General features: G+C 56.0%; 2 protein-coding genes across 5 annotated transcripts in view; one reads left to right on the plus strand and one right to left on the minus strand.

Moving 5' to 3' along the window:
• ITGB4 (integrin subunit beta 4) overlaps positions 1-7676 on the plus strand; it is a 31243-nt gene extending 23567 nt beyond the window's left edge. For 3 of the 4 annotated variants that reach the window (XM_037408368.1, XM_037408387.1, XM_037408358.1), the window contains 8 exons: positions 18-191; positions 701-874; positions 1826-1975; positions 2691-2879; positions 3124-3279; positions 3878-4042; positions 4489-4605; positions 5205-7676. In XM_037408368.1, coding sequence (XP_037264265.1) covers positions 18-191; positions 701-874; positions 1826-1975; positions 2691-2879; positions 3124-3279; positions 3878-4042; positions 4489-4605; positions 5205-5347 — 1268 coding nt within the window. In that variant the 3' untranslated portion in view covers positions 5348-7676. The remainder of the gene's footprint in view (positions 1-17; positions 192-700; positions 875-1825; positions 1976-2690; positions 2880-3123; positions 3280-3877; positions 4043-4488; positions 4606-5204) is intronic. The other variant, XM_037408377.1, reaches the window with a different exon arrangement.
• A 302-nt stretch (positions 7677-7978) lies between these two features.
• GALK1 (galactokinase 1) lies at positions 7979-13246 on the minus strand. The gene is made up of 8 exons (XM_037408399.1): positions 13045-13246; positions 12027-12216; positions 11588-11707; positions 10933-11068; positions 10339-10520; positions 9942-10092; positions 9331-9493; positions 7979-8177 (listed from the first exon to the last, which is right to left on the minus strand). The coding sequence occupies exons 1-8, from the start codon at positions 13210-13212 to the stop codon at positions 8106-8108; spliced, it is 1182 nt and encodes a 393-aa protein (XP_037264296.1). The 5' UTR covers positions 13213-13246; the 3' UTR covers positions 7979-8105.
• Positions 13247-13261: the final 15 nt, after the last annotated feature.

Below are 13261 nucleotides of genomic sequence, written 5' to 3' on the forward strand. Positions count from 1 at the left end.
TGTGCCCTCTTCCACAGAGCACTTGCTGAACGGCCGGGTGGACTTCTCCATCCCTGGCAGCAGCAGCAGCACCCTGACCAGGACAACAAACACCGGCTACCACCAGCTGAGCTCACACATGCAGCAGGAGCACAGGGTGATGGGGAGCTCCTCGCTGACGAGAGACTACTCCACAATGCTGATGGGGCACGGTGAGTACTGTGGTGATGGGACCTGTCCTTCCTTTCCACCCCCATGGCTGTCTTGGGACACCTGCCCTGCAAGTCCTGTTGGGGTGAGGACTGTGTTCACAGAAAACGGAGCCTATGAACCAGAGATCTGGAAGGTCATGTTCTCACTGCCGAGGTGTCCTCACCGCTGAGGTGTAGGTGCTTTGCTAAGGCCACCCTGCTCCCAGACCAGTTTGCAAAGTGTTCCCATCCCTCAAGTGCAGAGTGCTTGGGAAAGAGAGCTACGTCCTTATCCTCACACTGGGAAGCACTCTGGGAAGAGCATGTGTCTCTTCTTGCTCTATCTAGCAGCATGGTTGCCTTTCAGCTCCACACATGTACATCAGCCAGCACTGACAGAAGGTTGCTAAAAGGCTCTTCAAATCCAAACCTTAAAAAGTCATCTCTGCAGGAGCCAACACCGGGGCTGAACCTGCTCGGAGGTCTCCAATGGTGGTTTTTTTTCTCTTTCTCTTGCACCACTTCTGTAGATTACCCGGGGAGACTCCTCCCTCCCATCCATGAAGATGCTAGGAGGACAGTCCCACGGCCCCGGGATGTGGGTTTCAGGAGCAGGGCAAAGGTGAAGGGTTACTACCCCAGCACTGGCTTTCGGGACTCTATAATCATGACTGATGGGTCCGCGGGGATTTGCAAGTACATAGGTACAGCTTTGTCCAGCGTCTCCTCCCAGTCACCCATCCCATAACAGCCAAGCCACCGGCCCTCCATGAGCTGTTGCCATCCACTGCTCGCCCCAAACCCTCTCCCCATGGCTTGCTGTGTGCCACACTGATCTTCCTCCTGACGCAGCCTGTGCTTCCATCACACCACCTTTTCCATTGGCAGGTGACTTCAGCTGTGTTTCAACCCACCTGGGCTGATTAACACTCACCACCACTGCCACCGTGCTCTAACGAGCTGATCAGCTCATTGTCGCCGTACTCTTCATTCCTAACAAGCTTCTTGTTCTCAAGTCTCACCCCACAGGCCTTTGGAGAACTCTTGGGGAGAACGTGTGCTCTGTATGAGATGTCCCTCTGCAAGCTCCTTGGCCAAAGCCCATGTCAATGATGGGTTTCAGTCCCTGAGTGTCACCTGGGAGGCTGCTGTGCTCGCCATGAGCCTTGTGTCCCCATGGGCTGAGCTGGAAAGGAGCCAGAGCACCCAGCTGTGGTCCCAGCCACCCCTGTCCCCTTGAACAATCCCTGGAGGCGTTGGGCTGCTTTAGCTATAGACTAGAGCCAGTCTTAACTGATCTACACCTGAAGACATCTGTGGAGCTTCTAGCTGACTGGCCAGGGTGCTCCAGGGTGAGTGAGGAGGGCCACACACAGCACCCAGCCCCTGCTCTGGTCTTTCTACCACAGGGGCATGAAGACCACTTTGACTTGTCCCACCCAAGGCTGGCACCAAAAGGCTATGGGACATCACTGTAGGTGTGCAGAACCAGCCAGTCCCTCCTCGTGACAGGCCAGCTTGCAGAGATGGCATCTTGCCACGTTCTCCCTGGACCATCGGGACCATCCCACGCTTGCGCGTGTCTCCCTCCTTTCTCCCAGCCCCCTTAGCTGCAGCCCCCAAATCTCTATCTTGATGTTCTCTTTTTGCCTCAGACTCCAGGCTGCCACTGGGCGTCCCTGACACCCCCACACGCCTGGTGTTCTCTGCCCTGGGACCCACCTCCCTGAAGGTGAGCTGGCAGGAGCCGCACTGCGAGAAGGAGGTGCAGGGCTACAGCGTGCAGTACCAGCTCCTCAACGGAGGTCAGTGAACAGGCTCACCAGTGCTTGTCCTGGTCACGGTGCTCACCAGGTGGTTGGTGGGTGGGAACTTCTGGTGGGGGAGAGTCTGGTGGTCTGCATCTTCTCTGGGGCAACTGGCTCTGGGTGACCCTGCTTGAGCAGGAGGAGTTGGACCAGATGACCTCCAACTCCTGTTGGAGGAAGCTGGAGGAAGGAACCTCTGTCCCTTCCAACCTCAGCCATTCTGGGATTCAAGCACTCATCCCAACTCAGCTTTTTGTGTAGCCTTGAGGAAATGTCTCGGCTACCCCACCGCTCTCATTCCCCATTTCTGCTGAGGGGACAGTTCCTGGGGTTGCTTGTGGAGTCACCCCTCTTCCAAAAACTCTTGGAATCATTCTCTACCAGCCCCCTAAGATTAGCTGAAGGTTTTTTCATCACATTGGACTTGGAGGAATGATTTTTACATGAAACTTGGGGCAGTGTTAGTGAAAATGTAATTCTCTCTGGCTGAAAATCCTTGAGTTTTCAAGAAGCTGTTTGCCCCAAGCCTTTTTTGGAACCACATCTCATGTTGCACTACCAGTTGGTGGTGGCATGGTGTGATGAAGGCTGGGGAGGGGCCCTGAATGTCTTTTCCAGGCAGTTCATTGGAGATAGGGTTTAGGTGAAAGCCATAGCTCTGTCTTTGTGCCTGCAACGTGGTGCTGATGTCCCCCTTCCCTGTGCGTCCCAGGAGAGGTGCACCGACTCACCATCCCCAACCCCAGCCAGAACTCGGTGGTGGTAGAGGACCTGCTGCCCAACCACTCTTACATCTTCAAGGTGAAGGCGCAGAGTGAGGAAGGCTGGGGTCCCGAGAGGGAAGGAGTCATCACCATAGAGTCCCAGGTGGACCCGCAGAGCCCGCTCAGCCCCGTACCAGGTGAGGTGGATGGATGATGAGAAAAGGGTGGCATTGATGTCACTGCTGCTGCTGCTGCTTCTCCCTTTACCACTTCCTGAGCTCTCCTTTCCTTCCTTTGTTTTAGAAATAGGACCTTCTTCCCCAGGCACTCACCTTCCACTAGCTGCCTAGAGAGCTGAGACCTTTCCTAACGCTGTGTGCAGATCCCTCCCAGGCTCTTCCTTGCCACCTCCTGGTGCTGACCTCTCTCGTGCCCCTGCAGGTTCACCCTTCACGCTGAGCACACCCAGTGCTCCTGGACCGCTCGTTTTCACTGCCCTCAGCCCTGACTCCCTGCAGCTCAGCTGGGAGAGACCCCGCAAGCCCAATGGGTCCATCTTGGGCTACATGGTCACCTGTGAGATGCTGCATGGAGGAGGTACGGTGTCAGGCTATAGAAGCTTGGTTCCCTGTGTAGAGCACAAAATGCCCCAGCCCTGGAAGTATGCAAGGCTGGATGGGGCTTTGAGCACCCTGGGCTAGTGGAAGGTGTCCCTGCCCAGGGCAGGGTAATTGAAACTAGGTGATCTTTAAGGTCGCTTCCAACCCAAACCATTTTATGATTCGATGCCTCCAGCAAAGGCAGCGACTTGCTGCATTTTTGCTGGGACCAGCAACAAAGTTGTCTGCTTACATCAGTGCAGACAAAGTGGGGACATGAGGCTGATTCCAGGCCTGGGAGCTGCTGGACCCTGACGCTTTGTGTCATTGCGTGGTCTGGTGTAACAAACGTGATGGGAAGAGGAAGGACCTGTAGCTTATTACAGCCCAGCCCCAGTGGAGGTTGTTTGTTGAGGGTCACCACTGTACTATAATAGCGTTATTTTAACCCTTAGTAGAACTAGGTGCAATCATACAGTCTGTGAGTGGCATAAAGCTTAGAGAAAGCCAAGACAGCAGCCAGAGTTGGGGGGAGTGTGTTTGGAGGGACCGCTGCTCCTGTCTGTCTTCACCGCTGGTATGTCTGTGTGGATTAGGGGAGCCCAGGAATATCTATGTCGAAGGAGACAATCCAGAAACTACCCTGACTGTGCCCCACCTGAGTGAGAATGTCCCATACAAGTTCAAAGTGCAAGCCAAGACCACCCAAGGCTTTGGGCCAGAGAGAGAAGGCATCATCACCATTGAATCTCAGGATGGAGGTACAGTATCATGTTTTTGTGGAGGTGCAAAGATAAGAAACCTCTCAGAGCAGGGAACACAGCTCCTGGAGTCCCTTTCCAGCTCTGGTGGGGACCCATTTTCCATGAAAGACATGGAGACATCGTCTTCCATGAAGACAATGCTGTGCCTAGTGAGCACTGTCCCAATCCTGATGTACTGAATGAGGAAGGATCATGAAAACCTGCCAATGTTTAATTTATTATGAAACTTTTTTCTTATGCCTGGTTGTACACATACCTGGAGGCAGCTTCTTACGCTGCACAGGTGTAAGACCTTCCCAGTCCTCCCAGTTTCTCTTAAACCTGGCTCTGATGTCCGAAAGAGGAACCTCCTGATCTGACTATTGATGCTCACTGTGCAAGGCTGAGGGCTTGGAAGCTCCTCATTGTTTCCTGGCTGACTTGTCCCTTTCCCTTCTCCCCAGGCACTTTCTCTCAGTTTGGAGGACAGCAGTACATGAGAGAAGAAGTGTACAACTTCCCCACCGAATACACCACCAAAACCAGCATCAGCCATTCCTCTCTGGATCCCCACTTCACAGGTAGGGACTCGCTGTGTGCTTTGAAACCCTTAAAAAGCAAAGGATAACTCTGCTTGTGCAAAGGTCTGAGGATGCTTTTACCTCAAGCATCAAATGCAGGGAGGGAGGCTCCGTCAGGTGAGATTGATGAAGAGGACCAGACCCTTTCCTACACCATGTCCCTGCTCTGCCCCAGAGGCAGCTGCAGTTGTTGCCCCTTGTGCTGCCCAGTCACAGAGGGAATGCTGAGTCTTCAGAGTTCCCCAGGACTATCACTTGGGGCCAAATCATAGCTCTTCTTCCAAGGTTAGCTCTCTTTAGAGCAGGAAAAAACAGAGAAGTGTGACGACCATCTTAAATTAAATCAGTGTGGTTGTCTCATGTTGTTCCACTTCAGTTCATGGACTCACGGGTTCATGCTGCAACAGGGAAGAGTCTGGGAGCTGTTAGGAGATCCATCCGACTGACTGACATAGCAAAGTACTGAATCACTTGACCTGGAGAGGTTTTCCATCAGTGAAAGTGGTATTTAAGGCGAAAGCTCTGCCAGGAACCATCAGGTAGAGCAGATCTTACTCCCTGTGACCCTGTGATCCTGACCACTGAGCATCTCGTTGCAGATGGCATGCTCATGACGACCCAGCGAGTAGAGAGCGCCAGCAGCACCCTCACCAAACAGATCACCAAAGAGTTTGTGAGCCGGACCGTGATGTCCAGTGGGACCCTCACCAAACAGATGGAGAGGCAGTTCTACGAGGCCTGAGCCAGGGCAGGCTGCCCGCCAGAGGGACATTTGTGTTCAGGTGGCAGGACTTTGTAGAACAATACAAGGGTGCTTCATCCAGACCCTGCTGCAGTGCCTGGGCAGCTCCTCCTGTAGGCAAGGACCCTCCACGGCACTACAAGCTCTGGACCTCTCCTTTGGAGTCCAGTGAGCTCAAAGCTCTGGCATGGTTGGGTCATCAGATGTGTGGGCTTCATCATCCTTCAGGGTTTCTCCACCCTGTCCTGCTCTGCAGAGACTCAGTTCTGCACAGTCCACAGGGATGCCTTCCACGAACAACCACCGCTCACCCCAATACCATTCTTCAATGCCCATCCATCCCAATACACCTGCCAAAATTCGGGTGTCTCGATGGCTCCAGCCTCCCCAGATAAATGGAACAGAAAGATTTATTCTCAGGTCCTCAGTTTTGAGAGGATCCCAGCTGGCAACACCCTGATTTATAGAAGGTCACTCTTTCCGTCTTTGCTCCAGGCTCTCTGGCAACTTGCCTGTCCACTGGAGATGGTTATTTTGTTCTGTTTGGGTTTTTCATGAGAGCTGCAAGGTAGGGGTTTGGGGTAACCTATGCTTTCTTACTGCACCTATTTGTGTCTGTCCTTCGCTGCTAACATTGGGTACCACGATAGCAAAGTATAGCCTTTCGTTTGTATAGCGTTACTGATGATGGCCTCTGCTGCATTTTTTTTTCATACAACATTGTACAGTTTTCATAGTATATATATAAATATATATAAATGTATTTTATTGTTTTATAAAAAAAATGGAGGTAGATGAGATCTATGCTGAATGTGGAGGCTACACTGGGACTGGAGCTGCTGAGAAACATGAATAACTGGAAGAAATTAGTTCAGGGCTTGATCCAAAGGCCACTAAACCCTGTGGAAAGCCTGTTGATGACCTGGTGGGCTCTGCCTTGGGCTTTATATCCTCCAGCAGCAGAGACTCCAGCAAAAGGCTGCAGAGCATCTGTGAGCTAGGTGTGCTCCAGCCACAGCACGTGTCTGCAGAAGGGCTGGGAGCTGCCTGGAGGCGAGGGATGGGGATGGCCCAGGCAGCTCCCATGCCTGCAGTTGGGAACAGCACCTGGCGTTCCTTACGTGGCTGGTGAGGACAGTGTGAGATTTTGGAGCAGGAGATGTTGGTTATCTTTCAAAAGCCCTTTTGCCCAACAGCAACGTCCATGAAGAGACCTGCGACCCCTCATTAAATGCAGGGGAAGAGCAAGCCTGGGAACAGCGGGTGCCCTCACCATCCCGGGCAAGGCTGTGCTGCCCTCAGCCCTTGGCTTCAGCTGCCCCTGCACGGTGCGGGGCGCAGGGCTGAGCTGAGACCTTGCTGGACTTTCCTGGCTCTGGGCACGATGCCTGGCGTCTCACTGCCCTGTGCCAACGGGAACAATCGGGCTCTGTGTCTCATTGAACAGCATGCTTCCCTGGCGTGCTTCAGCCGCACAGGAGCAGGCGAGGAGCCTGCCGAGAGCAAGGACCCTGCCGCAAGCAGCAGCTGCCGCTGCTCTGAATTAGAGCTTCCAACCAAAACAGCAGCTGCCTGGTCTCCCTGGCAGCATCCCTGCCTGATTTGAGCTGACACTGGACCTCAGTGCTTTCGTTCTTTTTTTTCATTGCTTTTCTTCTTTTTCTTTTTAACTCAGAAGATGACTTTCCAGCACTGACACCACCGAGAGCTCCCTCTCCTCTCCAGGATGTTCATTTGGGTGGGAGGGGTTGTACATGGTTGAGCCAAAGATGCACGTGGGTAAGTAAAGTCCCCAGCAGTCTCCAGGACTGCAGCTGAAGCTGGGTCAGTTTTGGACTTGGGTCAACAGGCACTTCACCAACCCTGTGGTTTTACTGTGCCTTGAAGAAGCACTTATTTTCCCAGAGCAACTATCAGTGGCATTAGCCTGTCTGCCTCCCAGCTCCCATCTCACCTTCGTGGCTGGGGCATCTTCTTTGGCTGATGTGCGTCCTCCTGCACAAGGACTCTGTGACACTTCCCTTCTGCTTTGTGATCCAGGGTAAAATGCCGAAAATGCTTAAAAAGGGAGCCCCATTTCTGAGCATTTTAGCCAAAGAGTATCCTGTTACCCAAGAGAAGAGCACAGCCCCTCAGCTGCTGCTCTCCAGCGCATCACACCATCCCCATGCGCAAGGCAGCTCTGCACCTAACCAACGCCTCGTACTAGAACAGCGTCACTTTTTAATTTTCATCTGGTCATGAGGGCTGGTGGTGGTTCAGCCTTTCCGAGGTGGATCCAACAGCCCGCCCTTTGATCAGATGGCTTCCTATTGCACTCAATAAATGTGTTCTCTACAGTCTGTCTCTTCCCTTTTCTTTCAAAAAATACTGTAATTAAAAAAAATATCACACACACCCCACTACCTTCTATCTGCAGCAGCAGGTGAAGGACACGTGCTAGATGCAGGTACCCAAGCAGGGGCTTCTACCAAATGTCAGTACGTGCCTCCTCCACCACCATCCTCTCCCGCCACTGCAGCTTCAGAGGCACTACTGGACCCCATGACAAACTGGAGTTAAACCAGTCTCCTGTGAGGAAAGGTCTCCAGTGACTCTGGTGTCAGAGCTTGGCTCAGGCAGGCGCAGAACAGCTGTGCAAATGTTTTGCATTTATTAGGCAAATCATGCAAACAGGCAAACGATTCCCTTGCAAATCGAGGCAAGTGGCTGCCTCTCAGGGGGAGGCGATCCCAGCCTAGGCAAGGTGGTTGCACCTCTACAGGGGCAGCACCTTTGCCCCTCCGGAGGGTTTGGTGAGGTAGAAGGTGGCTGTACCGCTGAATCTCTCCTAGGAGACAAGAGAAAGAGTGAGTGCTGGTGCTCTGGGGCTGTACCACACCACAGGCCTGGGGATGCCAGAGCTGGGGGGACAAAGGCCCTGCCAGTCATCCCAGCTGTGTGTCTGGTCCAGCCACCGCTCCAACAGTGGCCGTGTGAGATGCTTTTTGGGGACAGCATGCTGCGCTGGCCACTGCCTGGGGTTCCTTGGTCCATCCACAGCATGAGGCAGGGAATCTATCAACACATCCCCAAGCTGACCCTTCAGCAGCCCCGTATGGACTGTTGTCCATGATTTTTCCAAGCCCTTTTTGACCCTGCTGATGCTGCCAACCTCCATGGCCTCTGGCAACAGCAGAAAACTCACCGCCAGTTCTGTGCAGTGCTTCCTCGACTCTCTTTTTCTCCTCTCATTGAGTGGTTGCCGGTCCTTATTTCAGAGGATTTGAGGGCCAGTTCCACCCTCACCCTATGTAACCCCCTCACTGTTCTGTAACTCCTGGTCATGTTCCCTCTCTCCCAGCTTCCCATCAGATGGCAGAGGCACAGCCCCTTCGGTCTCTCCTCATTTCAGACAGCTTCCTCTGCCCCTTCTTTATCCCCCCTACTATTCACAGGGCGCACCACGATCTCCTATAGCAGCAAAATGAGGCTCTGTCTAGTTCACAGCCCCCCTTTCCTGACACCCCCATTTTGCTGGCGTTTTCAGCCACCAGTGCACGCTGAGCTCCTGCTTTAGAGAACATCGATGACGGCACTGAGATCCTTCCTGGGCCATAACTACCAGCGTTAAGCTCAGCATTGCCTAAGCTCAGCTTGGATTACTTTCCCCTAGACGGATTTAGCCTTCCTGAAGCTCAGCCGGCACCTTTTCACTGACTTTCTCCATGCAGCAAGGTCCCTGGGCAGCACTCTGCGACTAGCACAGCACTGAACAGCCTGCAAGACACCCTGAGCACCCTGAACACTGAACCAACAGTGAACCAACACTGAACACCCTGAGCAGCATCAGCAAACTTGGGGTCACCCCTGCGCAGCACTGGATGGGCTACCCCAACCCCAAGCGCCTCAGGAATGCACCTTCAGCGGCGTCCCCGGGCCATGCCCCTGCGTCTTTCCTTGGGATCTTTAAGTCAATCTCCTGGCGGTTTTCTGCCACGTACCTGGATGTGGTGTTGGGCTCTCTCTGCAGCCCCAGCCTCCAGCAGCGTCACCGTGCAGCCTCCAAAGCCTCCCCCGGTCATCCTGCTGCCATAAACCCCATCGACCTCCAGGGCTGCCACTACCAGCTCGTCCAGCTCCGGGCAGCTCACTTCGTAGTCGTCCCTGGAGAGAGGAGACCGGTGGTCAGCCCCGTCCCACACCCCAGCAACAGCCCCTGCACCCCAAACAGCTGAAACATGCATCTTGGTGCATCCATGGCCGTAGCAAACTGCAGCGAGGCAGGATGCTGCAGATCCTAGTCCAGATCTTTGTCTGTAAGTGCACGTAGATGTGAGCAAGGCCATGAGCACTGGGGACCCGCTGGGCACTGCTGTAAGCAGCACATCTATAACATACGTGACCGGCTGCCTCATCCCCCCGGCACAGAAGCCTGCAGGGCTTTTCTTAAAACTCCCTGGGAGGCTGAACCACGAGAGATGCTGGGCAGGACACGGTCCTGGCTGCCCTCAGTGCTGCATCCACAGGCAAGGGAACCCCACGAGGACTTGATGCTGATGCCCCCCCAACACAGCTTGCCCTGCCCCACGTAGGTAAATTGGTAAATTCTCACCTGAGCGAGTTGTGACTCTCCACCATCAGTCTCCCAAACATCCTGTAGTCCCTGTCCTGCAGCGCTTGTGCTGCCTGGACCGTCCGTGCTATCTCGCCAATGACATGCCTGGCCCGCCGGTACACCTCCTCGCCCAGCCGGCTCCTGGCCGCTGCAGAAACATGCATGCCACTGCAGCAAAGCCGCTCAGGTCTGCAGGATGCTGCTGGGGCTGAGCGCGGCCTCATCCTGCAACCATCCTGTGCCAGAGCTTCTCTGCTTGCAGCATGCTCCCGCCCCGGTATGTGCACCCCCCACCTGTCATGGGTGCTGCCCCACAGTCTCAGCCCGTGCCATGGGGCACCGAGCTCCCACTTCCCTGAGGCACAGCCAGAACCCAGAAAGGGACTGTCCCCACCTTCCAGCTCGGCCATGGTAGCATCTCGAAGGCTGGCTTTGCCGAGCGCCACTGCTGCCTCCTCGCACTGCCGCCGGCGCGTGGGGTACTCACTGCCCGTCAGCGTGTGCCGCACGTTGGAGTTGGTGATGAGGACGGCCAGGCTGGCATCGGTCAGTGGCACAAGGGTGGTCTCCAGGGACCTGCAGGGAGAGCTCAGCACAGGCCACGTGCCCGTCCCCTCTGCCCGCTCCAGCCCTTGGCCATCCAGGTGAGGCCATGTGGCAGGCAGCTCCTGCCTCAGCAGAGGCAAAGTCCAAGTGGTTTAGGATTTTGCTAGAGCATTTAACTCGCTCCCAATTATTAGTCCCATAATAGACCCTAATGACTTCGCAGGAAGGACAGCCCAGGCAAGCAGCAGAAAGGATGCAGGAGGAAGAAACAAGACAAGGGAATTAAAATGCAGGGAGCCCCAGCCCTGTGATGAGATCCTGGGCTGTGTTCAGGGGTTAACCCCTCTCTGCACTCCTGCATTTATTTTGTAGCCACAGAACCAGCTCGTCCCCACCCGGCCGAGGTGGGCACAGCACAGTGACCTCAGCTCCCGGCCCTGACCTGCAGTCAATGAGCAGCGCGTGGCCTTCCTTGCCCATCACAGATATGAACTGGTCCATGATCCCGCAGGGCATGCCAGCGAACGTGTGTTCCGCTTTCTGGCATGCCAGTGCCTTGGCTACCAAATCACCATCATCTGTGCCAGAGCAGAAGGATGCAGGTTAGCAGCTCTGGGACCTTTGCCCCTTGCTCTGGAGCAGGGGGAACAAATGAAAAGGTAAAGGGTGGCTTTCCCACAGAATGGGGTTTTGCTAAGGCATCAGCTGCAGGTGCTTGCTTCTGCACCAGTGCATGGCATCAGTGCCAGCATGGGTCCCTGGAGCCAGCTGGATGCAACAATTTGACACTGATGTCTCGGATCTCTCAATTTTTGGGGACATGAGGGTGGGGAGATGCTCCTAAGGGAACATCCTCCCATCTCCGCAAGCTGGGCTTGTCCATGTGCTTTAGAGCATGGACAGGTCAGGCTGCATGAGCCAGAGAAGCCCCACAGCCACAGTGGTGCCAGCTCTGGCTACAGGGAGGGCAGGGGGTTGTGACCCATCCCACATTGGCATTTCCCCAAGGGCTGTGGGATCTTCCTAAGGGCACCCCCCTCATCCTGGCTCCCACCTGGGAATGGAGGTGCTGGGGCCAGGACCGGCTGCTGCCTTACCAGGACAGAGCTGCTGGAGGAAGGTGTAAGTAGCCACCTCCAGAGCGGCCGAGCTGGAGAGGCCCCCGCCCAGGGGGATGTTACTGGCTACCACGGCGCTGAAGCCTGGCACAGGACCACCTGCGGGAAGAGAAGGGAGGAGGGGGGCTGTGAGCCCCTGTGAAGCTGGGGGTTGCCCTAGCCCACAGCTCGTGGGGAACTCAGTGAGGAGTCCCTGTCTGATATCCCACTTTAAAACACAGAGTGTGACCCACGAATGCCCCACCCCCTAACACGGAGGTCTCTGGAGTGGAAAGCATCTCTGCTGGAGCCTGGGCCCAGCAGCAGCTGCAGGATTGCACCGGCACTGGAAAAGCCCTTGGAGCACGCCAAAAGCCAGGAACAGAGCACTAGCCCCGCGTGAGGGGGGCTCTAACCCACCCAGCAGCCTGAGCCTTACCCCGGTAGTGCTGGATGACACCCTTGATGTAGTTGGCCCAGCGAGGCTGCCCCGGGCTCAGAGGGCTGCCTGAGCGTGGGGTCGGGAACTGCACCCTGTGGGGCTCATCTGCCTCCGCCGAGGTGGTGAGGATGGAGATGGTCCCGTCCTGCGTGGGGGATCCCACCAGCACCGTCCCCAGCGGCAGGGCCTGAGGGGTGGGGGGGGGGGAAGGTGCGCTCAGACCCTGCGGCATCCCTTGGAGCATCCACACTGGTGGTGGGGGGACAGCTGTGACCCACAGCTGGCAGCACCCAACACTGTTACCATTAACTCTGCGCAGAACTGCCAGCCCCCAGCACACACTCCAGCTCATCACAGGCTATTTAATTTATTTCAGGGTATTTAATTTATTTCTGGCTATTTAATGTCACACAGGGTCAGTCTTAGCACTGAAACGCTGTGACCGACCCCCTCAGCTTAGCACCGGGGTGCTGCTGCTGGGCTCTGGGGGAGTGGAAACCCTCAAAAAGGACATGAGAGGCTTCAGGAAGTTTTCATAACTTCAAGGGAATTCGGCTGGCCTGCTCCCACTTTCCTTGCCCCCAAAATAATTAGCTGTAGGTTTGATTTAGGACTGAGCAGGGGCTTCCCTGCCAAGCCGGAGGAGGGCAGGAAGCCCCAGCTGCTTCCAACCATCTCTGCCACCAAACCATCGCCCTCCAGGAGAGGGAATTTGTTTGACGGGGTTGCAGAAAAGAGGTTTCAGCCCCTCAGAAAGGCGGTCGGGGAGGGGGAACCGCATCCCCTCTGCGGTGCGTTAGGAGCCGGAGTGCGGGATGCTGCCCGCGATGCTGCGGGTCCCGCTCCGAGCTCCGGTTCGGGGATCCCGCAGGGTCCTGGGCGGGGGATCCCTGGGGGGTCATAGTGGGGCGGGGAGGGGGGAAACGGCAGCCGGGGACCCCCGGGAGGCTGCCGGAGGGACCCGGAAGGGTGACAGGAGGGCTGGCGGGGCCGGGGCGGCGGAGCGCGGCCTTACCATGGGCAGCACGAAGCCGCCGTTGTAGTCGGTGTGCTCGCCGATGAGGTTGACCCGGCCGGGGGCCCAGGCCGCCAGCACCGCCCGCGCCCCGAGCGCCGCCCCGTGCTCCCGCCGGGCGGCCGCCACCAACGGGGCCCACCCGGGCTCCGCCACCGCCTGCGCCATGGCCGCCAGCACCGCGCCGCCACCCCGCACCGCCCCCTGGTCCCGCACC

This window comes from Falco rusticolus, chromosome 1, assembly GCF_015220075.1.
Source record: "Falco rusticolus isolate bFalRus1 chromosome 1, bFalRus1.pri, whole genome shotgun sequence".
Taxonomy (NCBI): Eukaryota; Metazoa; Chordata; class Aves; order Falconiformes; family Falconidae; genus Falco; species Falco rusticolus.